Source organism: Xenopus tropicalis, chromosome 4 (genome assembly GCF_000004195.4).
Source record: "Xenopus tropicalis strain Nigerian chromosome 4, UCB_Xtro_10.0, whole genome shotgun sequence".
Classification (NCBI taxonomy): domain Eukaryota; kingdom Metazoa; phylum Chordata; class Amphibia; order Anura; family Pipidae; genus Xenopus; species Xenopus tropicalis.
Window position 1 is genome coordinate 115,295,403 of NC_030680.2, and position 27,291 is coordinate 115,322,693.

The following is a 27,291-nucleotide window of genomic DNA, read 5'->3' on the forward strand; positions in this document are numbered from 1 at the left end:
TATATTACATGCTGCTAACAGGGTCAGCCCCAACAGGGTGCAGTTTCACACAGAAAAGCGTCTTTTCCGCAACGTAGAAAGTTACACTGACAGTTTTAATCATAATTATATATATATATATATATATATATATATATATATATATATATATATATATATATATATTGTACAACCCTGTTCTCAAAGTTTATATACATTTCTATATAAATTCTAAATATAAACAAAATCAATTAACTACCGATTACATTGTATATTCTGATGCAAATTTATTTCATACACACATTTGTGTTTATATGTCACTCCTACTCTCTCTATGTGTATATGTGTGTGTATATATATTTACACACACATAAACAAACCAAAGTTATACATACATACATAAGCAAACATTCACACACTAATTACAAAATACACTCATTGGAGAATACTGTACACTAACACTAAACACTGGATTGTTTAATGCATGATACAGATATGGTATAAGAACATATAATAAATAACATAGTCTTGTCAGATCAAAACCAAAGCCTTTCGCCCTAATCTAGGCAGGTAGTTAATCCCACTCTCCAGTTGCTGTCTGCTGTACATTGCAGTCAGGAAAGCTGAATTCATTCCTTATTTGCTAGGGACCCCTATTCCCAGCAGTACTCACCCATACATACATCATCCTGTGAGACCAGCACAGGAATTACAGAGCTTGTTGAACTGAGGTGATTCTCACCAGTTCTCTCTCTCACGGCTGTCTCCCTGTTTCCCTGCTCTGGGACATGGCAGCCCTTGCTGTATGTCAGCGCACGCCCTGTCTCTTGCCTCGGGGAGAGAGAGGGGGAGGTGAGAAAGAGGAGAAAGTGAAAGAGTTGTTGGGGGAAATAAACGCAGTGGGTATATAGGTAGAGCAGAGAGAAAGAAATGGAGGGAGAGAGGCAGAGGGGTAAGAGGAGAAGCAGAAGGCTGAGAATTGAAGCAGACGGGTGAAATCACAAACATAAAAAACTGAGGCAAGGAAGCATGTGCATAGGAGAGAAGAATTTCAAGGTAAGATGAGGTGAAAGGAAAAAGTTAAGGTAGATATGAATAACACTGCAGAAGAAAAAGAAAGGTCAATGGAGAGAAAGGAGGATTAAAGAGAGAAAAGAAGCAGCACAGTGACTCCGTGGGTAGCCCCATACACCACAGTGTCTACTGCGTTTCTGTTTAATACATGAAGTTCTGCACTGGATACATGTATGACACTACATAATTATATATACATATGCAGGCATTGGTTAAGTTTGCAGGTATAGTGCTAAGCTGGATGGGTATTTTTTCCACTAGTATTCCATAGTTAAATAGTTAAGTTAGGTCGAAACGAAAAGTCCATCAAGTTCAACCACTTTAAATGAACCCAGCGCACATAAAGAGCTGTACTGACTTATCCATAGACTCACATTCATAAACTTTATATACCATATAATAACTGTAGCTTTTTGAATCACAATAGCCTTTGATATTATGCTTGTTCAGGAAATCATCCAAGCATTAATAGAATCCTGCAGGGTATTCCACAACCTCCTTAGCCTCACTGGGAAGAAACACCTATGCTGCTTCAGATGAAAGCTTTCTTCCTCTAATCCAACCATTTTAACCTGTGAGCAACATTTAAATATTAAAATAAAGTTGGGGAGCAACACAAGCATGAAAAAAGTTCCTGGGGATGACCAAAAAAAGGCTGTAATTGGTTCTTTTGTAGCCCCTATGTGGATTGGCAGACTACAGGGGTCTCTGTTTGGTAGTACCCATGCATCCATAACTTGCCTCCAAGTTAGAAATTCAAGAGTGAAGACCTGCTTTGAGGCCACTGGAAGCAACATCAAAGGGGGTGGTAAGCAACATGTTGCTCACGAGCCCCTGGTTGGGGATCACAGCTCTAATCTAAAGGGCTTGCCTGTGTGATGTACACGAAGTAATGGCATCGCTACACAAACGCCATCTGATATGCTGCCTATCATTATTCTTTATGTATACTGCGCTGATCTATTATACATTGGTTTGGAGACCAGTCTTCATTCATATCACCCCCTGCATCCTGGGATACACACAGATGTTGTTCAGTTTTATCAGTAGGCAGGTAAACTGCCTGATTGCTTCTGAAGGAAATCAGAGTACCAAAGAAACACCATGCAGACATGGGACAAAATCATTACACATATTGCACTAGTTAGAACATTACTCAGTCCCCACAATGGTACCACACTGTTGCTTCCTGTACTCCCTGTCTACATGTAGCTCCTACATTATCAGCTAGTTGGGAGTGAAGTGCAGCACCAGCTGGGAAACTGTAATAATCTGCACTGTAATAAATTAGATGAGGCCAAGCTATGCAGTGTTCAATAAATGCAATTAATATGCATTTATTACACCTGACCAGTGTTCAATAAGCCAATGTTTACAGAAGTATAATAATTGTTCCTTTAGCACACGGATCCCCAATCTTTTTGACCAGTGAGCCACATTCAAATATAAAAAAAAAGTATGCAAAAAGTTCAAGTTCACAGCCAAGTGCTGTGATTGGATATTTGGTAGTCTCCATGTTGACTAGCAACGTACAGGAGGCTCTGTTTGGTTGTACACCCAGTTTTTTGCAACCAAAGCTTACCTCAAAGCCAGGAATTCAAAATAACCAACTGCTTTGAGGCCATTGGGAGCAACATGCAAAGGGCTGGTGAGCAAGATGTTTCTTGTGAGCCAATGGTTGGGGATCATTGCTTTAGCACAAGAAAAGGTTTCAGACAATGTACATGCCTATTTATCATACTTTGTAAAACAATTAACACCATAAAAACAGTGTAAAAATCTGTAGTGATGTGTGGTGTCTTTAGTTACCATACACATTATGATAAATAGGCCCATTGGAGGCCACTGTAATTAGATGCCCCCCACATTTAGCTCACATGTGGAGCAGTGGGGACAGTTTTCTGTCCCAAGTGCTCTGTGTGAGCAAAGTTTAGGTGCGGCTGGGCGGCATGTCGCCCCTAAATTTGTGTAGCCCTAGGCCCGGGCCTTTGTGGCCTTGCCACAAATCCAGAATTTCCTACAGAACTGTACATTCAGTTTCTTTTGTCATTTTTAGGCCATGCTCACAAAGTAATTGTTCTCATACATTACATAGCTTATTAACTTGGCACTTCAGTTGTTTGAAGACCACACATTCTGTAATTAATTTTTGTCATCACATGGGTTTCTTGGTAAAGGAACCTCCTTAGTAATGACACAGTCTATATTTTATTTTATTACATTACAAAAGTGGCCAGGGGAGACTTGGTACAGTGTTTGAAGTTCGCCTGCAACTGAAGTGGCAGCAGATTTAACTTTAAAATTGTTTCCAAAGTTGGGGTCCCAGCCTTTCTAAATATCCCGGGCCCATGACCCCCTGTTCTGTAAATTGGATTTTGCTTGCAAGTTTTGTGTGTACTTACGGACTACAAACTTCAATCCATTTTATTCAGATTTGAGGTTTGGAGGTTTTAACATACATCAACAAGTCTGAGATAAGAATTCCCATTTTACATTGTGAACTTGGCCCTCTAATCCTGGTGCTTCATTGTGTAACTATTGCTTGTTAATTTATTGTAAGACCACTGCGTGTTATAATATTCTAAAGTGACACAAACAGTTAACATGCTGGTGTTATGTAACTAAATAATGATGATGACCACATCAAAAGAACTGAAACTTTGTGTAGGTGACTAGCAAAATAAAAGGCTTTTGGCCACCAGGTGGGATTATACACAGAGAAGTTCTACAATGGAAAGTCTTTAATTGGCAGGCTCTCAAAACAAAAATGTCACCTCCCTCCTCTGGGTGGGCTCATACAATAAAGGGACTTAATACTGTAACTCTTCCCTGAATTTAACACAGCAAATGCATACATAGGTTTGTGCACTACTTGTGCAAGCATTGTGCAGGTCTGTCTGCAATGGGTGTGAAAGTTAAGCTAATAAACAAGCTAAGACCTGTTTTGTGTACTCATTGAGCAGTACTTCTGAATTCTGACCTGACTCGGCAAAAACTTTTTATTCAAAAAAGAACACACTTTTACACACAATTCAACCACAGCTAACACCACTGACCCAGAGATTTCCCCAAACCTGGATCAATTATAGTTAAACAGGCAGATGAAATGCTACCCCAAAAGCTAATGCCACACGTAGTGTATGGCGCATATTTTCGGCAACTCGATAAACACTTGCCGAGAATACGCACCATACGCTTAAACTTTCCCTACCTGTGCCTCTACCTGAATGAATTGCATATACACTTGGGTGCATGCACATGTAGCCGCTATCCGCATAAAAACACGAGAAAATGCAAAGTCTTGTGGTTTTATGTGAATATCGGCTACATGTGCATGCACCAGAGCACATTCAATTCATGCGGGTGCAGGCACAAGTAGGGGCAGTTTTAAACATATGGCGCGTATTCTCGGCAAGTGTTTTTCGACTTGCTGAAAACATGCGCCATACACTACGTGTGGCATTAGTCTTACATTTGTTTAACTGAAAAAAGATCACAAGGAACACAGATTTAAATAATTTGAATAATAATTTCCTCTGAAATAACACCTATATGCACTTCAGTTTTTTTGTTTTAGACTCAGACTGTCATTCTGTAGGTAATTGTGGTGTATGTAGAGTATTTCAATCACATTAATAGTAATAGCTGTCTAACCATGTAGAGGAAAGCTTAACACATTATCATTAACACAGTAAGTCTAATGGCAGCTGGGAAAATATCCCCCTCTACTTCTTCTCACCTCCACCCCCTCTCTCTATCAATAACACACCCAAACATGGAACTGTACAGGGGGTCCACTCCTCCCTTGGTGCACACAGACCACTAATGCACAGATTTCAGAAGTAGAAAATACAGTCAAGGTCATAAGGATACGGTTTCTCACAAACAAAATTATGTGTATATATAGATATACATATACACATATCAAGTATCCAGTAAATTGAAAGCAACATTTGCAAACTGTCCAGCTAGGTGTGTTTGTATACACTGGGCAGAGCACAGAGGCAATCCCTGTCCCTGAGCATTAACACTCAGAGTTTGGTTTTTAAAGCACAAGAACATTAAGTGACTCGCTCAAGGCCATACGGACTTGATTATTTATAGCAACTTCATATTCATGCACACAAATAATAAAAACCTTCCATGCACCATACAGCACATATAGCTCACAGTGAAACTCTCTGCAGCGCCATTCTAGGGTCTTCAAAATCAGTGCCATAAACTGCCTAAAAATAGAGATGTCAGACCCTAGGGCCTCTCAAAAGCAGGTTTTAAGTCTCAGCCTTAACACAGCATTTAAACTTCAGCAAATGACTACTTATATACATTTTATTTGTAACAACTCAAATTTATGGGTGTCCTACAGATTGTCAGAACTACATTCTAAGTATAATTTACACAAAAACCTACAATAATTACCCTTTACTGATAAAGCAGGGGTAGAATCAGGAAATTAGAGTGCTTATGATTCAGTGACATCAGACAGCAGAAAATATAGTGACATCAGACAACAAAAAGCAGTTAGAGAAGATCAAATCATCTCAAGTATCAGCTTACCATATTGATCCTTGGAGGGATCAATATTACATGTCTCTGCCCTTAAAGCTTTTTGGCTTTGTAAGAGATTGACCTCCGAACATGTCAATGTCATTAGTATACTATGCTCTAAAAGTGGGATTCACCCCTTAAACATGTTTGTGCAATTAAAGAGCTTTTCTTCATGAATTTATATGGTTCTGATGGATAGAATCTTAAGGAAGTCTGGGATCCCTTCTCTTATGAGCACGGTGGTCTCCAGTTTTTTCCTCTATAAGCCTCATACTTTTTCCATTTTTTTTTGTCTCCCCCTGCCCCACTTATCCTTCACTAGCTCCAGTACCTACTGGAGGCTGTGCATTTGTTGACTTATTTTTAAACCAATAATTAAAAAAGATCTTTTCTCAAAGCTAGGACCAAATACCTTAAGACGGCACTGTAATGAAGACAGGTTGCTTTCACAAGGGCCTGACCCTTCACTATGTTACTATTATTAGTACACACAGCTTTAGGAATAGATCTGCATCTAACTCCCACTCCTTCCAGAAATCTGTGCACACTAGCACCTCTTTCACTTCCGCCAAGGAGAAATAATCTCCATATTAAAAAAAAAACCTATATATATATATATATATATATATATATATATATATACACATATATATATATATATATACAGGAACAGGTGAAAACAGGCACTCACGTATAATGAAGTAATAATTTGCCTGGGTGCAGTATAAAGTGAGCATACAAAATTAGAAAGAATATGCCGCACACTCAGGTCTTAGATGCAAAAAACAAAAAAATTTTTATTTGGATCAAGGACTGACGTTTCGGCCACACAAGCAGCCTTTCTCAAAGTGCAGATGTGGCAATCAAACCCCCCTGATAAACCCAGCAGTGGCAAGCCTTGATGACATCATAGAGTGGGTGTGTCTAAACACCAGACACTGTACAGACACAATTTGAATAAAACAATTACAAAGGAAACCAAAAATGAGTAGAAAGTGCAAGAGAAGTGAATCACCCTGTGTAAAAGGAGCGGGAAATCCCAGTGAAATAAATAAAATGCAACAAGTGTGCAAAGAAAGGGCGCTTGAATCACTGTGTGGCTGAACTGCAACTCCCAGTACCCGCTCTGATTCGAAGGACGCTGTGGTAATTTGTATATGTTTGTCCATACTGTTAAGTAATACGCTCATCCACATAGGTAGGCTGGCACAAGGAAGCGATAAGAGCACCGTAAGCACAATATTGTGCTGCAGAGGGTGGCAATGTATCAAGAAAGGGAACCATGTAGTTCACATAGCGCTCCTCAGAGCGTCTAAGTATACTTATACCTCGGCATATAGCGGAGTGTACTGACATGAGTGTCATAATTCGCGCTGTGAGACAGTGCTCATTAGCGGTTTGTTGAGGTGCCTGCGGCTAGCTGCGTGCATGACCAGGAGTCCGATGTTGGGGGACCCTATTGTCAATGCGACGCAGCAGCAGATACCGACAGGCTAGGAGCGTGTAGTGCTGGTAAAAGCATAAAGCAGACTGTATAAGTCCATTCAGAAATCCTGGGGAATGCCTTGTAGAGTTATAGCGCCCAGTGATCTGGGTTAGCACCCAACTTATTGTCAGTGAGCCTCCAATAGCCAGCCAGGGGTACCAAATACTGGACCTAATATATACAGAGTAATTGAGCTGGGTAGTATAAGGGAGAAAGTGCCTACAGTCACAGGATAGCGATGTTTGAAGAAACTCCCAAGGTAGAGGGAGAAGCAGACTAGAGAGACTATAAGTCTAGTTTCAAGACAATAGTATATACATCCGAGGCACAGTGTGAAATAGAAAACAGAGTATATAACACAGAAACACATTCGTAACAGACAGAGATGCTTAATAGTAACACTCTAAGCCCATATGGACTGAATGAACTGATCTCATATGCCCCTTTCTACTTAAAGTGAATAGTATGAACTGTTTCTATCTAATTTTGACTTCCCCTTTACCAATAGATGATGTGTTTTATTCACTATGCGTGTACAATAATCAACATGCTCTATATTGCCTTATACACTGTACAACACAGTGTTCTAACTTCTAAAATAACAATTGTGTACTTACTACTATTAAGTATCAATTTGATGCTATTTACTTTGCCTTATATGCTGTGCAATACAATGTCATAATATCTATGTTGCAATTTTGTATCCTACTACTATTAAGCATCTCTGTCTGTTACGAATGTGTTTCTGTGTTATATACTCTGTTTTCTATTTCACACTGTGCCTCGGATGTATATACTATTGTCTTGAAACTAGACTTATAGTCTCTCTAGTCTGCTTTTCCCTCTACCTTGGGAGTTTCTTCAAACATCGCTATCCTGTGACTGTAGGCACTTTCTCCCTTATACTACCCAGCTCAATTACTCTGTATATATTAGGTCCAGTATTTGGTACCCCTGGCTGGCTATTGGAGGCTCACTGACAATAAGTTGGGTGCTAACCCAGATCACTGGGCGCTATAACTCTACAAGGCATTCCCCAGGATTTCTGAATGGACTTATACAGTCTGCTTTATGCTTTTACCAGCACTACACGCTCCTAGCCTGTCGGTATCTGCTGCTGCGTCGCATTGACAATAGGGTCCCCCAACATCGGACTCCTGGTCATGCACGCAGCTAGCCGCAGGCACCTCAACAAACCGCTAATGAGCACTGTCTCACAGCGCGAATTATGACACTCATGTCAGTACACTCCGCTATATGCCGAGGTATAAGTATACTTAGACGCTCTGAGGAGCGCTATGTGAACTACATGGTTCCCTTTCTTGATACATTGCCACCCTCTGCAGCACAATATTGTGCTTACGGTGCTCTTATCGCTTCCTTGTGCCCCAAGCCGCCAGCCTACCTATGTGGATGAGCGTATTACTTAACAGTATGGACAAACATATACAAATTACCACAGCGTCCTTCGAATCAGAGCGGGTACTGGGAGTTGCAGTTCAGCCACACAGTGATTCAAGCGCCCTTTCTTTGCACACTTGTTGCATTTTATTTATTTCACTGGGATTTCCCGCTCCTTTTACACAGGGTGATTCACTTCTCTTGCACTTTCTACTCATTTTTGGTTTCCTTTGTAATTGTTTTATTCAAATTGTGTCTGTACAGTGTCTGGTGCTTAGACACACCCACTCTATGATGTCATCAAGGCTTGCCACTGCTGGGTTTATCAGGGGGGTTTGATTGCCACATCTGCACTTTGAGAAAGGCTGCTTGTGTGGCCGAAACGTCAGTCCTTGATCCAAATAAAATTTTTTTTGTTTTTTGCATCTAAGACCTGAGTGTGCGGCATATTCTTTCTAATTTTATATATATATACACATATACACACACACACACACTATATATATCCCTATAGCTACTTTCAAAACCATTTAACATTTTTATGCACTAATCCCCTTTAAGCCACTACAGCGGGAGGGTGGGAAATAACGTCTACCTAGAAAATCAATTGGTTATGCAAAGTCCTTACAGACCACACACTATGATATCTATAGGTCCAAAAAAATGACCACCAATTTTCTATAGTGTAAAACTCGTGATCTTGCTCAAAGTCATGGAAAGCCAGGAAATATTTGAAGATGGAGACCTATATTTGCCAGTCCTATAAATATATGTAGGCTAACCTGCTTTCCAGGCCTCTGGGGACAGAGTATATACTGCGGCATCCAGTAAGCTTCTGTGGTATCAAGTAATCACACTGCAAACCCTGCTTTCTTGGCTGCTCCAGATTCAGTAGCTAAATACACATTCTGCTGCATCTGCACATTTCCATAGCTATGGGGAAACATGGAAATTACCCTGAAAATGACTCATGCATTGCTTGCAGATCAATGCTACACCATAGCACACAGGCATATACAGTAAAACTGAAATAAACATTGGGGAATGTTTTTATCCACACTGATTTAAATTCCTGCTGGTACCATCAGTGGACACTGTAGCACTGTTCTTGATAAATGTGCACTTTGAGTCTCTTTAAATAATAATGAACACAGGCAATGTTTTAAACTTGTTAAAACAATAAAACCTGTTCTTATTTCCAAAGGTTGCTTAAAACATTCACAGGTGGTGACACTTCCCTCTTTTGCTTTTTTAAAGTGAAATTAATATTTAGATTAAAATACATTTTTGTGAACCCTAGAGAATGGCGAGTTTTCACTTAAATCTTTGTTAGCCAGAACATCATGAGTACACAAAATCTCATAGTAAGCCACCTAGGAATCTTATAGGATCCAAAATATCACTGAACAAGATTTTCCTCTTCAAACCAATTATAGCATGTCTTGTCCTTATGTAATAGTTTGGTCTCTAGGAGCTAAATGGGACTAATATGGATACAAACATGGCACTCCTTTATACAATTACTTGTATGAACGCATTGTAACATCAATTTATAGCATTGCCTATAACACAGCATGTGAATAATTAAATAAGTAAATATACATATACAAGGGGTGTTTTTGATAGAGACAAGAACTGAAATGTTCTGAACATTTTAAAAACCCTCACTATCATTACATATACTGAAGCTGGTATGGATTACATTTTTATACAAAGGAGGAGAGGGGGCGGGGGCAATAACTGGCTGCCTAGAAGCCAGTTGTTAAGAGCTAGTAGGGTAACATATGAGAGTTCATATGTTCCCTATGTTTGCATGCCGAGAACAAAATAGAAAGGCTACTAAATTGCAACAGAATACCCAAACCTTAGAAATCAGGTAGGTACAGACCTTTCCATGTTTAACAGCTTACAACCCCAATACAGAAATAATTGTCACATTCCAAAAAATTTTAAACAAAATATACAAGAGAAAATAAAGCTCTGGGGAAGGAGTAAAGAAAACTGATCTTGTAGAAGAAAAATCCAGGGTGGACAAAATGTCCTTGTCTTTAGCGTGGTTATTGCAATCTATTCTTACATTGTCCTTGTGACATTAGTATGTAGGCCAATCATCCCATGTCGTGTGTGTGTGTGTGTGTGTGTGTGTGTGTGTGTGTGTGTGTGTGTGTGTGTGTGTGTGTGTGTGTGTGTGTGTGTGTGTATATATATATATATATATATATATATATATATATATATATATATATATATATATACTGGAACCGCTTCACACAGGAGTTAAGAAATACATAATGTAATTTATTTGAAGAAATGAACTGACGTTTCGGCTGTAAAACCAGCCGTAATCAAACTAGGTTTCGTACAATAATATCGGTGCGTGTATGGCCACCTTAACCCTATTATGAGTGAATAAGATAAAGGTCCTATATTCTGAGATCCACTGGGAACAAGGAATCCATTGATCCCAGTAAATCAGCCTAAAGAGTAAACAGGAAGAGTGGGACCACCAAATTTATTGGTATAGGGCTTTTGCACAATGATAATTATTATTAACATTTATTTATAAAGCGCCAACATATTCACATAATCAATCAACAGTCTTATGCACTGCACTATATTTACTAACAAAAAGTGTTTTGGGTCTAAGTTATCAATTAATGAGACATTTTAAAAGATAAGTACCTCTTCTTTAATGAAATGGCACATGTACCATTTCTCCACTGGCAATACTGAAAATACTCAATACTCCTCTGTGCCACCTGTCATTGACATGAATGGAAACCTCCATTTTCCATTCATGTGAGTAAGAGGCGCAAATGTGCATTTTCGAGCCGAAAACCGCCTGTCACAAGCCATGACAGGCAGTTTCTATTCATGCCAATGACAGGCAGCACAGAGAGGTATCAGGCTTTTCTCTGCAGACTGAAAAACCTTGCATTTTCCATAGGTCTTAAAGGGGAAATATGCAAATACAAAGGTTTATTTATGAAAGTGCCAAGGAAATAAAAATATATATCTATCTATCAAAAACACTACTGCTAAATGAAACAAAGAACATCCTCCATTTAGTCCCAATATGAAATGTACATGATGCATTCTCTAAAGAATGCCTGATTTTCTGGTTTCTGTCATGCATGGAAACAAGGGAAATCAAATTAAGAACTAACACCACCAATTGCAATACAGCCAGTGTCATCTTTGAGCAGAAACAATGAAATGTGATTCTTCATTTGTGCAAAGACAACAGGCACCCTCATGAAGTGTAAAACTGCTTAAACACCACTACATGCTCCTTGCAAAGTAGGGGAGTAGGGGAATTAACACCTTCCTTGAGAAGGCATTACTTTCAGAGTTGCCTTAGTGTATTATGGCTACATGCACAACTAACTTGCACCTAATGAACTGCATGCTAACATGGTTATTGATGCCACTGGCACCACATTTTAACATAACAGATGCTCATTCACTCCTGCACTGGTCAATCATGCAAGGACACTATATTGTGGAGTCCCACTATCATGCTGCTAATCTGCAAAAAATCAGCATTATGATTCTTTTTTCCCATCCTAGAGACAGTGGTATGTGTTTGAATCCCCAGCCAGAGTTATGGCTAGTTGGTTCCTTGGATTTCTGAAACGCAACTTTTATTAATTACAAAACTGTTCTGAAATATGTATTTTCCACCGAAGATACAAAATATGAATTTTAGGAAACGTCTGAGCAATGGAAAGCACACTTTCACGCTGCCTTGTTGCAACCGTGATTAAGTAAACACTCTGATGGTGCATGCATTGCAGAAGTAATGCTTCTCAGTCATCCTGCTTTCTCTACAAAGTGCCAATACATTCCACTGGTACTGACACCACTTTCAGCCGTATCACAGTCAGGGAGTAAAACTTTGGCAATATCCCACCCCCACTGACCTAATCCTTTAAACAGCTAGTAAAGGCCATTCATTCTTAATGTGATTCTCATTCTCCTGATGGCCATAGAAAGATTAAATGAGCTTTACCAGAGATTTTCGAGTTAAGCCCCCCAGTAAGCTTAACTGGCCAGCTTTTGGGGATATCCTTCCATAAAGTATTAGAGAATTAATCAAAACAAATGATTATCCTACAAAAGCTTTAAAAGTGATATAGCAAAGAGATACTAGGCTATACAGAATTTCATGTATGCCTGTAAACTACATGCCAACAGTAGGATGGCACAATGACACAGTATCACTTATAACATACATCTAAATGTTTAAAATAGCTGTGATTTATATAAGCTTCTTCTGCTTCAAAAGATACAAGCTACATTGTACTTTCACTACACAGCTGGTACTTCCTTTCATGGATAGCAAATATTTGTGGAGCAGCTGTAAGTCTATTGTTGCTAACTCTAGAAGAGGCTCATATCCATGCAACCTTGTTTTAGCGTTTGATGCAAGAGTAAATAATGTATAGGTTAAGTCTTGGACAGAAGAGAATACTTTCTAGGGGGCACAACACCAGAACATCAGTGCTAATATGTTGGAGCATTTATTTCAGTGTGTATCTGAATTCTAATATCTATGTGGGTGAAGCAACCACATTTTTCAGGTGACTTGCACAGTAAGTAGGCTGTAGGATTCACACCTAAAACTATATATTTCCTGTAATTTATGTTATAGGTAGAAAAATGGGAGCGATGGTTAATTAAGCCAGTCAATCCAGCATACAAGCCTATCAATTCAGCACCATAAACATTTTAAATAAACAGTCTATTTAACAAAGCAGAAAGTGGTAGAGCTACTGCCTTTGGCTGTCATGTGATTACATATTAGCTAGCCAATCACAATAATCTTTATGACAACCAATCACAGCAATCACTGACCTGGAACCAAAGTGATTCACTTACTGGCCAATGCACAATGATGGAATGTCAGCAGCAGCCAGCGACAAAGGAAGAAACCAACTTTGTAGCCCAGAGTAATATGAAAACAAAGTACAGTCTCTTATATGTCCTTATGGCACACAGGGATGTGTACATTGTATCACTGGGAGCAGATGGATCTGTAAGGCCTTTTTGATATGAAACTTGCAAGTAAGAAAGGAAAAAAGTTTTAATCAACGGAAACAGAAGCACATGAAGCAAGACAGACAATGGAAAAAAGGCCATGTCCTATAATGCCTCTACCATCCTGCAAGAATGTGCTAGGTATAGGCTGAACATCACATGCACAGGGAGTCACCTTAGAATTCTAACTTATATGAGAGAAAGTCATATATCATCAACTAACACATCTATACGGCAAAATATATTTTTGCAAATTTTTAGCAAAAAAAAAAATTCCAGTTAACAAATTCCCACTTTTTTTTTTTTTTTTAAACTAATCTTATTAAATCAGCCCTTGGATTAAGGACAAGAGACAACATTTTTTTTTTAATTCCGATTTTTAGAGATAGATTTTTAGAGACTTTTCTGAGATGTACTGTGTCCAAATGACTAAAAATCCAAATCTAACAATCCACCAGTTAAAACTTGCCGAGATCATGTAGAAGTCAATGGCAGATGTCCTTCTCTTCTTTTCTTTAGAAACTTTAGAGTTTTGGGATTTTTTATGCTGTTTTTTGGTGACAATTCAAAATAGTTACAGTTTTCATGTAACAAATCAAAAAATACTGTGAGTCCAGTGTGATCAGGGACTCTAGTTTTGTTTTTTTATTATTTCCATTTTCTAATTAAATTCTGATAGAAGGCGGCAGGCAAGTCACGTGCACACTAGTGACGTCCCCGGTGCACACCAAACCTGACCCTGTATTCCTGGATCTGCATGTATCCATGCATCTTTTACCTTGAAACACCATTTTGTTATGGTCTGTGTGCTCCCTCAAAGATCACTTTTCTATTTAACATTCTCCAATGGCAGATGTTACTAGAAAAGTATATTTTTATGAAAATGGTTTATTTATTTTATGTAATATATTTTTATAGAATCCTGATCATGGGTCATGTTCAGGGGTATAGTTTCCCCTTTTAGCATAATGTTCACAGTAGCCGTATAAGATAGTTTGCAATTTGCAGTTTGTCTGTAGACAAATGTACTAGACTGAGAATGTAATTTGATGCTCTGACTGGTCCAGTGTTCCTGGAAAATAAAATGCACAATATGATAGAAATAACAAAGGCCACACTCTACCCACTACTCTGGTGATGCCTAGCAACCATTTACAAGTCTCAAAAGATTAAGGTTAAGCAGTTAAACAGTTGTGTACCCAGAATCCTTTGCTTGTGCTTTAGAATGCGCTTTGGCAGTCCTACAGTAGTAAATATTCTACACAATGTCTCCCAATTCACATAGAGTTGAAGGAATGGTTAAAAGTGTGGTGCTCTGCTAGAGGAATTAGTGATAGTCAAGCAATACAAAAGCCAGTTGAGAACAGAATGGATCTGTTTACGTTTCTTCATTTTAACTGGGGCTTTTTATCCGTTAACTGTTTCTATGGTAACCATGTAGTTGAAGAAATTTGAAGATACACAATTTTGCATTTGCTTAGAGCACTGTCACTTCCAAAGAAGCAATATAGTACAGACCAGTGGGTGCATGGAACAGGGAGGAACAGGGAGCCCTTATATTATTTGGTATGCAAGGGAATTGCAGGTATAACTGTACTTTAATGAGTGCAGGTCGTTTCTGTGCTGCGCTGGTTGACAATTTAGGCCCAGTCATCCAATTGCACCAGCTGGCATTACCCATTTTTGAAACTAATATTTACATCCTTTGCTTGTGTATAAACTGACAGAATATTTCATTTAAAGGTAACAGGAATGACTGTGCCAGAGCCCTAGCCTACTGCTACATGATACGCTCCTAAACCAGTTATACTATACAGGGTGCAGTAAAGCATTCTGACATTCTGACCTTTCTACCCACAATTCCCTGGGAGCAGTGAAGGATTTTTTTCCAAGTTGAGCTGTAACTGACACCTTAACTATCCACACAATTTTCCAGCGATCCTTTTTAGTCAGATGAACTGGTCAACTCTTACCACTTACCACAGACAGATGAACCTATACATACCTTGTCCAATACAGCGCTGTAAATACTGTGCATTTCCACTGAGGCTCTTCTTGCTATCTAGAGCCCTCTAGAGGGGCATTCTGGTAAATCCAGAGTTTAAAGAAATATGGACCAGGGTAGAAATCTATCATCCAGCACTTTAGCAAAACTGTGCATTTAGTATTTGCTTCTGGAGTTTGCAATCACTTATAGTTGCTGCTCCTCAAGTTAACAATATGATAACTGAGGTACAGGTAAACCCATTATCATGAAAGTTCAGAATTACAAAAAGGTCATCTCCTATAGACTCCATTTTATTCAAATAATGATTTCCTTTTTCTCTCTAATAATAAAACAGTATTTTGTAATTCATCCCAACTAAGATATAATTAATCCTTATTGGAGGCAAAACAATCCTATCCAGTTTAATTAATGTTTAAATAATTTTTTTAGCAGACATAAGGTAGGAGATCTGAATTATCGAAAGACCCCTTATTCAGAAAACCCTAGGTCCTGAGCATTCTGGATAATGGGTCCCATACCTGTACTTTAAAAACAAAATATTTCACTTGCACTAATACCATGCTGTTGTTTCATCCAGATGGTCAGATAGTTTTGCTTTATTTGCTAATGGTGAAATGGAGGCACTGCAGTTACAATAAACTGCAAATTATTATACTAATATTGTAAAGATACATAAATAGACAAGAGCTCCCAATATGCTGTAAATTTTATCTATATACCAGTACTCATCATTTATAATCAGTGCTTAGTGGTGTCATTTGTGTCACAGGCTCACTGTGTATCATATACAGTGGCTTGCAAAAGTATTCGGCTCCCTTGAACTTTTCCACATTTTGTCACATTACAGCCACAAACATGAATCAATTTTATTGGAATTCCACGTGAAAGACCAATACAAAGTGGTGTACACATGAGAAGTGGAACGAAAATCATACATGATTCCAAACATTTTTTACAAATAAATAACTGCAAAGTGGGGTGTGTGTAATTATTCAGCCCCCTTTGGTCTGAGTGCAGTCAGTTGCCCATAGACATTGCCTGATGAGTGCAAATGACTAAATAGAGTGCACCTGTGTGTAATCTAATGTCAGTACAAATACAGCTGCTCTGTGACGGCCTCAGAGGTTGTCTAAGAGAATATTGGGAGCAACAACACCATGAAGTCCAAAGCCTTGGACATCCCACAGAGCACTGTTCAAGCGATCATTCAGAAATGGAAGGAGTATGGCACAACTGTAAACCTACCAAGACAAGGCCGTCCACCTAAACTCACAGGCCGAACAAGGAGAGCGCTGATCAGAAATGCAGCCAAGAGGCCCATGGTGACTCTCGACGAGCTGCAGAGATCTACAGCTCAGGTGGGGGAATCTGTCCATAGGACAACTATTAGTCGGGCACTGCACAAAGTTGGCCTTTATGGAAGAGTGGCAAGAAGAAAGCCATTGTTAACAGAAAACCATAAGAAGTCCCGTTTGCAGTTTGCCACAAGCCATGTGGGGGACACAGCAAACATGTGGAAGAAGGTGCTCTGGTCAGATGAGACCAAAATGGAACTTTTTGGCCAAAATGAAAAACGCTATGTGTGGCGGAAAACTAACACTGCACATCACTCTGAACACACCATCCCCACTGTCAAATATGGTGGTGGCAGCATCATGCTCTGGGGGGGCTTCTCTTCAGCAGGGACAGGGAAGCTGGTCAGAGTTGATGGGAAGATGGATGGAGCCAAATACAGGGCAATCTTGGGAGAAAACCTCTTGGAGTCTGCAAAAGACTTGAGACTGGGGCGGAGGTTCACTTTCCAGCAGGACAACGACCCTAAACATAAAGCCAGGGCAACAATGGAATGGTTTAAAACAAAACATATCCATGTGTTAGAATGGCCCAGTCAAAGTCCAGATCTAAATCCAATCGAGAATCTGTGACAAGATCTGAAAACTGCTGTTCACAAACGCTGTCCATCTAATCTGACTGAGCTGGAGCTGTTTTGCAAAGAAGAATGGGCAAGGATTTCAGTCTCTAGATGTGCAAAGCTGGTAGAGACATACCCTAAAAGACTGGCAGCTGTAATTGCAGCAAAAGGTGGTTCTACAAAGTATTGACTCAGGGGGCTGAATAATTATGCACACCCCACTTTGCAGTTATTTATTTGTAAAAAATGTTTGGAATCATGTATGATTTTTGTTCCACTTCTCACGTGTACACCACTTTGTATTGATCTTTCACGTGGAATTCCAATAAAATTGATTCATGTTTGTGGCTGTAATGTGACAAAATGTGGAAAAGTTCAAGGGGCCCGAATACTTTTGCAAGCCACTGTACAGTAAAGTTTCATGACTTGATAGTCATGGAACGCATTGATAACTTATCAATGAGTTATGAGGACTGCAGGGTAATCAGTCTGAACAGCCAAAATGTATTAAGAATTCATGAAAAAAAAAAGTATAATTTTCATCATCATATTGTGATCTTCATCTGCGAGTCAGTGGCTTGGAGTGATTTCTGCTGGCAGAAAAGCTTCCATTTCCAAGCCAACTACAATGTAGATTACAATGCAGACTGTCTATTGCAGTAAGATTATACAGTTCAGCATGTAAATAGAACATTCCTTCTCTGAATATCTTAACTTACACAATTACTTGGGAGTATTCTCTTATGACATTTAAATCCCCACCAAGCAGCAAATATAAATGATTACAAAGTACCAAAGTCTCTGGAGAATGACGTATCCCAAGTCATGGCTGCGCTCTCACTTAAGAATAAATAAAACATGCATAGAAGAAACATTCTGTTGTTTTAAACCTTTTTGATTAGACGCAGGTGAAAGTTTTGGGACACATGGGTGTCCAGTAACTCCCTGCACTTACTGGTTCCTTACCACACAATAAATACTTATGGTGGCCATAAAAGGGCTAAACCTGCATGGTACTGATCAGCCTGTAGGCCAAAAGGACAGATGCTTTAATAAGGGCCATACACATGCACATGCACCTTCCCAATAACCTGAACAGCAAAGAGTAAAGAGCATAAATGCTAAGATGGTCAGGCAGTATGGTCACAATCGGCAAAACTTCCTGGCCAGCTCTCAACATGTATGGCCATCTTAAAGGAGAATGCAAGTCAAAATGTAAAAAGCATACTGCCCAATAGTCCTCCTATTGTTTAGTAAAAACGCCACACTTTTGGCTCACCTAATCATATATTTACTCAGTCACACTTACTTCACATTTTCTAGAACAGGCAGCTATCTCTAAAAAGGTATTCTCCCTTCCTTTCCCTCCTTGCTTCATACTGCACATGTGTTTCATTCCCTCCCCCCCCCCCTCTGCCAGATCCACTTCTGATTGGCTGGTGGGCATGTGTAGCTCAGAACAGGAGACAGGATCAAGTTACACACATGCTCAGAGAATAGGAAGGCTGCCGCTGGCACCTACAGGAAGGGGAGAGAGATTTCAGTGATGTCACTGTAGTTTTCACACTGCTGTAGGCTGCCAGCACCATATCTCTGAGAAGCAAGCAGGGATCTGGGAATTTAGATATGCAGTAAGTACTTAAAAAGAATTCCTTTAGACTTACTTTTAATTTATATTAACCTTTCATTGTCCTTTAAGGCGAAATGTAGATTGCGAACCAAAATTTGTTGAAGAACCCCATACACCCCCCTAATATACCTATCACTGTAATCTGTTCCTTCAAAAAGTATCAATAAATACCATTTTATATGCTGAAATGCAGCTGCAAAAAAGTTCTTCTCTTTCTGCATAATTTGAAATCCTGACAGTTAGGGAGGGACTAAAACACTGAGGCTACAATTTCTAACAACATGACAGGGAATTGTGGGACTTGGGAGGATGGAGGCTGAGGACAGTCGCTTGCTGTTACGTTTATTCGAGTCTCAAAGTAGTCAGCCAGATCAGCAGGAGAACAGGGGGCCAAGGCTGTGTATTTTTTAATTGCTGTACATTGCAAAATTGTTTTAAATTATGTTTACTTTTCAAAAAGCTTGTTGCATAGGTGGAATTCCCCTTTAACAGTATCAGCCCTGGGCGGCCGGGCGCCCTAGCTCGCTCACGGCACCGCCCCTTTCCCTTCACGTTACCCTACTCTGTCAGCAGGTATGCCTGACAACTGCGCCATGGCATAAAGATGCAGTCTATGGGGGGACAAGGCCATGGAGTAGAAGAGGCATGTGCCTAGCAACCCCCCCAGCATGGCGCTCTAGGCACATGCCTCTTCTGCCCACCCCTAGTTTTGACGCTGCCCTTTAACACAATAGTTAAACAGTATTATCTGTGTAACCCTGTGTTTCTAAAAACTTTTCCTCAGGGAAGCCAGATTGAAAGAACATTTACATTTTCCTACCATGCTGGGCACAACCAAACTGCATCATTCGTACTGCATGCATCCCCTTTGCCATCACATTTTCCTAAAACAAACAAATAGCAGCTTTCACCCAGGGGCCATTTTCTCTCTGACACGCTTTTCACTGATTACATTTTTTGTGGAGGGTTTATATGTGCTTAAAAGGAGAAGGAAAGGTAAAATCTAAGTAAGCTTTATCAGAAAGGTCTATGTAAATACAGCCATAAGCACTTACAGTAATGCTGCACTGAGTCCTCTATCAACAGAAACACAGGATTTCTGGTCTCTTTTTTTGTAAACATGATGTTCCAGTGTCTGACTTCCCCTCTCAAAAAAAACTTCACTACTGGGGCCTGTTACTGAGCAGTTCTCTCCCCTCTCCTGCTCCCCCTCCCATGAGAATGCTAAGACCTCCCTCCCCCTCCCTTAGGAATGTGTGATCTCAGCTAGACTGCAGACAGGAAGCTACCTAAAATGGCAGCTGCTATCTTAAGCAAACAGAGAAAGCTTCTAAAGCTCTTTACTCAGGTATGTTAATGGTTTCTGCACCATAAATATAGTGTTCTAGGTGGCACTAATGTGGCAAATCTATTGGCAGTAAAATGCCAAAATTACTTTCCTTCTCCTTTAAAGCGCAGATCCCAAAATCTGATAAACATTCTTGTTTTTTCTGTGACCCTTCTCATGAGTGAAATCACAAACCTTTTTTTTTTTTTGCTTTTTGCATTCTCTTGCAAACTCTCGAGCAAATTCTAGAGAAAGTTCACCTCGAAAGTTGCCTGACATTTCCACAGGCTTCTACTAAATAACCCAGCTCTGGAACCAGTGAAAGAATTGGAATGGCAGCATGCACCACAGCAGTGAAATTAAATTTAAAAGAATTAAAATTTACAGATCTGTTAACTGCAGAATATCCAAGGCTGGAGGGGAGCTGACTATTGTAAAATTGACATGATGTTATACATAGTAGGGTACAGCAGCACAGAATACAGAGACTCTTTTCTCAAGCAGTTACACTTACAAATAACATTATATTGAAAAGCTTTATAACCTTTGTAACAGTTATACTTGATGACCATGTAGGGACAAAACCTCTTACCTGGCTGTTCTGTGCTGCATATGCCTGATATGCTTGGGACACTGGCACACTCTGTAAAACAAAGATAAGAGACCTTTAACAATACAATTCCTTGCCTAAAAAAAGTTCACTTCAGTCAGCACAAAAGGTGACAGAGGCTCAGGGTCTTGAACCTATAGCCCTACAAGGACACTTGTTTGTTCAGAAGCCTCAAGCACAGGGATTCCCAACCTTTCTTACTCGTGAGCCACAATCAAATGTATAAAGACTTGGAGAGCAACACAAGCCCATAAAAGTTCATGGAGGAGCCAAATAAGGGCTAAGATTGGCTATTAGGCAGCCTCTATGCACCCTATCAGCTTACAGGGGGCTTTATTTGGTAGGAAATCTTGTTTTTATTCAACCAAAACTTGCCTCCAAGTCAGAAATTCAAAAATAACTCCCTGGTTTGGGGGCACTGAGAGCAACATCCAAAGGGTTGGTGAGCAAAATGTTGCCCCCGAGCCACTGGTTGGGGATCACTGCTCAAGCCCATACCACAAGTAAAACATCTATTTTTATAGTGATGTACATGTAATGACTAATATTGTAAGGCGCAAAATGAGTTTTAACCACCGATTTGCTCTATATTAACAATATATTAATTTTTGAAAAAAAGGGTTGTTTACATAAGGCTACATATTTAAGTTTAGGGTTACAGTGATATTGTGTAAGTTTTAGAAATTTAACAAAAAAAATCTCAAAAACATATAAGGTCATGTTTTATTGTGCCAGACACTAGAGAACTAAGCAGTGCTTAATTGCACCCCTTATAGCTGATGAATAAAGTTCTTGGATCCAGGGCCAGAACTAGGTCTCCTACTCCTATGTTTATGATCCTAGATGAGGAGGATCATTACATTATTCTCTATGTGGCTGTATCTGGAGCACATTGGGAGAGGTAGCAATTCTTCTTGCCAGAAACAATAATTTGCACTTACTTTTTGTCAGACATATGGAATAAGATAAATGTACCTGCTATGACCAAATCACATCACTGGGAGAAATGTCCCTGTGCATGTGTATCAGATAATGCTGAAAGATTATAACTGCAATGAACACAAAGAAATTAATGTGTGCTGTACTGGGTGTTTTATGTATATTTATAAGCCTTTATTTAAATAGTGATGACACATTTACATATCAGTACCCATCACATTCATACAATACAGTAGTGCCATTCTTATCAGAAGACAACTAACCCACCTGAGTGCAGGAGAAAACCCACGCAGACCCAGGGAGAATATACAAGTACAGGGCTCTAGAAGAATAAGAATGCACAGACATTGTACAGTGAACAGAGGCAATCAAGACAGATTGCCAAGTGTGTATACATATATACACACACACACATATTATATATATATATATATTTTTTTTTTTTTTTGGGGGGGGGGGGAGGAGTGGGGGACAAATTGTCCAGATAAGAACCTGCAGTTTAACTGGGTACCTAGGTAGGGTACTTGGAGACTGCCTGCACATAATTTTCCATCCGAATCCCAACCACTTTGCGGGTATGGTGTAGGTACCCAGCCCAGTTCAGTACCCATATTTCTTTCTGATTGGCTCCTGTTCCAGAAAGTAGAAGATGTAATATTGTTCCTGTAAAGGGAATTCTACTAGAATTCTTATATGACTACATCCTGCTAAGAAAAAAACTAAAGAAACTCCCAGTTTAATATTTAACATGGGCAACTAAAGATGAATAAATCTGCGTAAAAAACATGTTCTGGATGCCATACTTTCTTAAAGGAAAAATACTATTTATTGTGGAGAGATATGCCAATCTTTACCGAACAGTATTATCTATGTCAGTGATCACCAACCAGTTTCTCACCAACATCTTATTGCTCCCAGTGTCACCAATGCAGGTGCTTATTTTTCAATTGCTGACTTGGGGGCAAGTTTTAGTTGCATAAAAACAAGATGTACTACCAAACAAAGTCTCCTGTAAGATGATAGTCTGCATAGAGGTTACCAAATAGCCAATCACAGCCCTTATTTGGCACCCCAAATACTTTTTTGGTGCTTGTGTTGCTCCCCATACTTTTTTACATTTGACTGTGGCTCAGTAGTAAGAAGGGTTGGGGACCCCTGCTCTATGTTTACAGAAATGAGTCCAAAGAAAACTAGTGCTTTCAAGTTTTTTTCATAATTTTTTTTAGAAAACAGATATAGCAGAAAGATGAATATTAAATTGATCACAAAGACTGGAGAAATTAAATACAATGGAGGCAACGTATGAAGTAATTAGATAAAATAAAGTCTAAGGCAAATGTCAGACCAGGCGTATACGCCTGGTTTGACATTAGCCTAAGAGAATTATCTTACATGTATGTGCGGCTTAATTGCTCACAACTTGTTGAACCACCTAATTGCAAATGCAGTATCAAGCTGACCTGAAGTGAACATCTCTATAGAAACTGGGCTGCAAATATTAAAGAAATAAAATCTCTTTGAGATAAGTGTCCTCTCTACTCATTCAAGCCAAATGCTAAAGTACTGGAGATTTCCACTGCTACTGAACACTGTAAGTCATGACACCATGATGACGTTTAAGATACAGAAATGTACTGAAATTCACAGCTTTCCTCATGACATTTCATACTATCACTTCTGACCTACATCAGTGATTTAAGTCAGTGGAAATGTGCTATTTGTTTGCTCCTTTACCAAAGCTGAAGCTCTTGAGTCCTTACTTGACGGTAATAACATTTTAGAGAAATCTATGATGCTCAGGCCTCAGGAATGGAGGCGGCCATGGGGGACTGGATAAGAAATCCGGTGCTGATGATGCTGCATCATTGGGTACACTGGATGTACTAAATAAAATTCATGAGCTACAGCTTGAAGGCTGATACATGTTTGAAGTGATACATGTTTCCCAACAGCTTCCACAACAGATATCTGGCTGAAAATCACCCAGGTATCTTTCGGCAGGTTTGAAAACCCCCATTGGGCAAGGACCACATGGGCACGCTGATTTTGTCTCTGATGTCTGTATGGTATTTTAACAACAAAATCTTAACCAAAATTCTGTGTTTATTGCGTTATATCAATCATTTGCCTTATTAATGCCTTTGTTTCAATAACAATTAAACTTATCAATGTGCGAGACAAACTTTTAGTTGAATTTTATAAATAAAGATATAAATACATACAAATCAACCCAAAATATATATATTTTTTGCCTAATAAAAGAAAACAAAATTCTAAGCAACTTATATTTATTACAAATTTATAATGGTTTTTAAGTTATTTGTATATATAGTGTCTGCCTGTCCTTTTCTATTCTCTGCCCTGGCGGCTCTTACTTTTGAAACAATGTAACACAAGCCAGCAGCTGCAGGAGACTGACCTTTGCAACATTGCTTAAAAAGAAACAACAGAAAACATTTTTTTTGTTGAGTTTTTAGTCTCAAGAAAATTCAAGCGACAAATGATAAATGCTTTAGAAAGATTGGCAAAAAATGTTCCACAGCTTTTTTTTTACGTGCAAGATTCAACAAATAGAATTTAAGGAGAACTCCCGAATTCACTAATTCTGCCCCTTAGTATTTGGTTTTGGTTTTTTAACATTTTTATCTTTAAAGTTCTGTGCTCTTAGGTCATACTTGTATGTTTTATGGCAGTGTCAAGCATTGCAGTTATAAACTTGGTACTTATTATAATGACAAGTTATATTTGTGACCAACAGGTAAACAAAATAACTTATTTATAACAGTAGACACATTTGAAATGCAGGGCTTAAAAAGGGCCTACTGAAAGAAAAAAGGCAGCCCAGCGGTTTGGCCCCATATACTGTGCAATAACCTGCCCCATAGAACGAGTCGGTATACTATTGCACAATGTGTGGGACTAAACTCATGGCTTGCCTGACAGATTTCTGACCATATCCTTCAGCAATCTCTAAACGGAACACTGTAAGACCATCTTAAGCTCTCATTGCCTTGGGCTAGCTGGCCACAGCCTTATTTTTCACATCTGTTTCATAAACAGGGTATTTATATCAATCAAATATGACAGAACTGACATGCAGGTAACAGAGGCAGCATGAAGGCCTTTACTTTATTAATAACCATTTTCCTATAACCCCAGCAACTATACAGTACCATTAGAAAAAGGCATATTTTGTGAGTGACAACAAACAAATGAAAGCATCAGAAACTCATTACTACAGGAACTGTTTTATTACCTCTTTTACCCTAGAGAACAGCAACAGAGAACAATTTTGCAAGGAATAATAAAGTATAATAAGCTGCCATAGGTAAGATGCATGTACTCTCCATTTACGTGAAATAAACCAATTGGCACCCATAGCTTCTGGATGTTGTTTGGGATCAGCACTTAAATCTTGAATTTAATTATATTCTATATTTCTAATTTTATATTATATATTTGTTGTATCAAAGTCTGCCGGCACGCACACGTGGTGCTGTAAATATAAAAACATACATTTTACTGGTACATATAGAACATCTATATAATGTTTTGGAAAAAGTAGTGTTTCGGGCTGTTTTATTGAAATTTTTCCAAAAACCCCACTAGTCCTGCTCATCTATTCCACTTCTTGCTCCATCCTTTTCCAGGCCTACACTACACTGTAGGATAGGAACCATTTAGCAGCTAGGCTGACCTGATAGGGAACTAAAGCCTGTCTTTGCTTGTGACAGCAGGGCTGTGATTGGCTACTCCTCTCCTACTGGGCTTCTGGCATGGGCCTTTAGAACATGCCCTTATCTTGTTCGAAACACACAGGGACCTGAGAAGATCTACACGGAGCTCCAATAAAGGGGCCATTTTTACAGATAAAAGTTTTTTCGTTTATCCTATAGGTCTCATTTAAAACCAGAGACACAGCTGTGCCTATGACAAAGTCCAGTTCAGCAATAAGATGATGACAACACTGGTGCTATAATTTTGCACACACACCAGATAACCAAGTCTTGCATTTCCAAATAGCTGTATCCTAAGAAAACGGAACTGGGCATTGTCTCTTTAATGAGAGGTAACTAAGGCATCTATAACATTTGTATAACAGCATTTCAGGGCAAAACTATTTGTCTTATTTCAACTTTACCAAATAAGGGATGTCGTAAGGGTTTGTTTGAGAGCAGAAGGATTATCCAGGTGTGTGTGGGCTTCAAGCTGATACTTTAAAGAATGAAAAGACCTGGCTATTAAAACTGGAAAAAAAAATAATAATCAGGAAGAGGGGTGGGAAAGGGGGAATGTTGGATCCAAGTAAGAAGGGGGTGGGAGAAGAGACACAGAAACCTTTGTAAAATAAGTTTCATCTGGAATCCATCTGGTTTCTACAGGGCAAAATCCGGACATTACTGGCTTTCCAAGGGCCCCCACATGGTTCCCTTTTCCTCTCCTTTGGAGGTTTATAAAATTCAGAGACAAAAGACATTTATCCAGACTGGGTCCTATAGATGCAAGTGTTTGCTTGTTTGTAAAGTGTGGGTAGGAGTGTAATGCTTAACAGCAATGAAAGAGTTACATAGGACGAACTCTTCTTGCTGAAAGGAGCTGCTAAGCTGTACTTCAAACGGCACTGCAGACTGGCAGCTATAGTGCAGTTATTTATCAAATAATAAAAATGCCTTTTTGCTATACTTTTCATGGAAAAAGGTATTACATCAGAAAAAAGTAAAGCAATAACTGCCACATTTTTTTGTTTGTTTGTTTCAATTTTATACACATTTGGCAAGAATTTTTTTTTAAAAAATGACAAGTTATCTTATGTAATGGTATTGTCAACTATATTTGCTGAACGCTTGCTGTATTTTATTAAAATATAATGTTTCTACTAATGCCTAAGACTTGGGCAATGGCACATGGGAGGATTCTAAGCATTTTGTTTCCCCAAACTGCCCCCATTTATTTGTATGGCAATCACGCGCAAATGAGGGTTCACTCACTTGTCAGGCCTCTGTCAATAAAAACACTGTATCCAAGGAAAATCACCATAGTGAAGGTTCTAGGTCTTAAAGAGTTCCCAACCAAAAAAAAACTTGCACAGTAAATAAAAATGTAATTCCAAGTAAGTTTCCATAATAAGGTTATTAATAAATGGGATTCTATTAAATGAAGGGGGGTTTGGGCTGGCCTGCACATCTCTATTTCCCTCTAATTTTTTTTGGGCGGTGTACTCAAAACAAATTTAAACAAGTAACTACAAGTATGGCAATATGCAATAGTAAAAATGTACTTCTGAAAATATTCTTTTTTTACACTGTTATAAGAACTGATGCTGTTAGGACCTATATT

The 27,291-nt window shown here is 39.0% G+C and overlaps 1 protein-coding gene across 11 annotated transcripts in view; it reads right to left on the minus strand.

The window, feature by feature from the left end:
- The window catches only part of rbfox2 (RNA binding fox-1 homolog 2), a 174,262-nt gene that overhangs the window by 127,323 nt on the left and 19,648 nt on the right, over positions 1-27,291 (minus strand). For 10 of the 11 annotated variants that reach the window (XM_031900032.1, XM_012960942.3, XM_012960943.3 and 7 more), the window contains exon 2: positions 20,998-21,048. In XM_031900032.1, the coding sequence (XP_031755892.1) occupies positions 20,998-21,048 (51 nt within the window). Of the gene's footprint in view, positions 1-652; positions 727-20,997; positions 21,049-27,291 lie in introns of those variants that run through there. The other variant, XM_012960950.3, reaches the window with a different exon arrangement.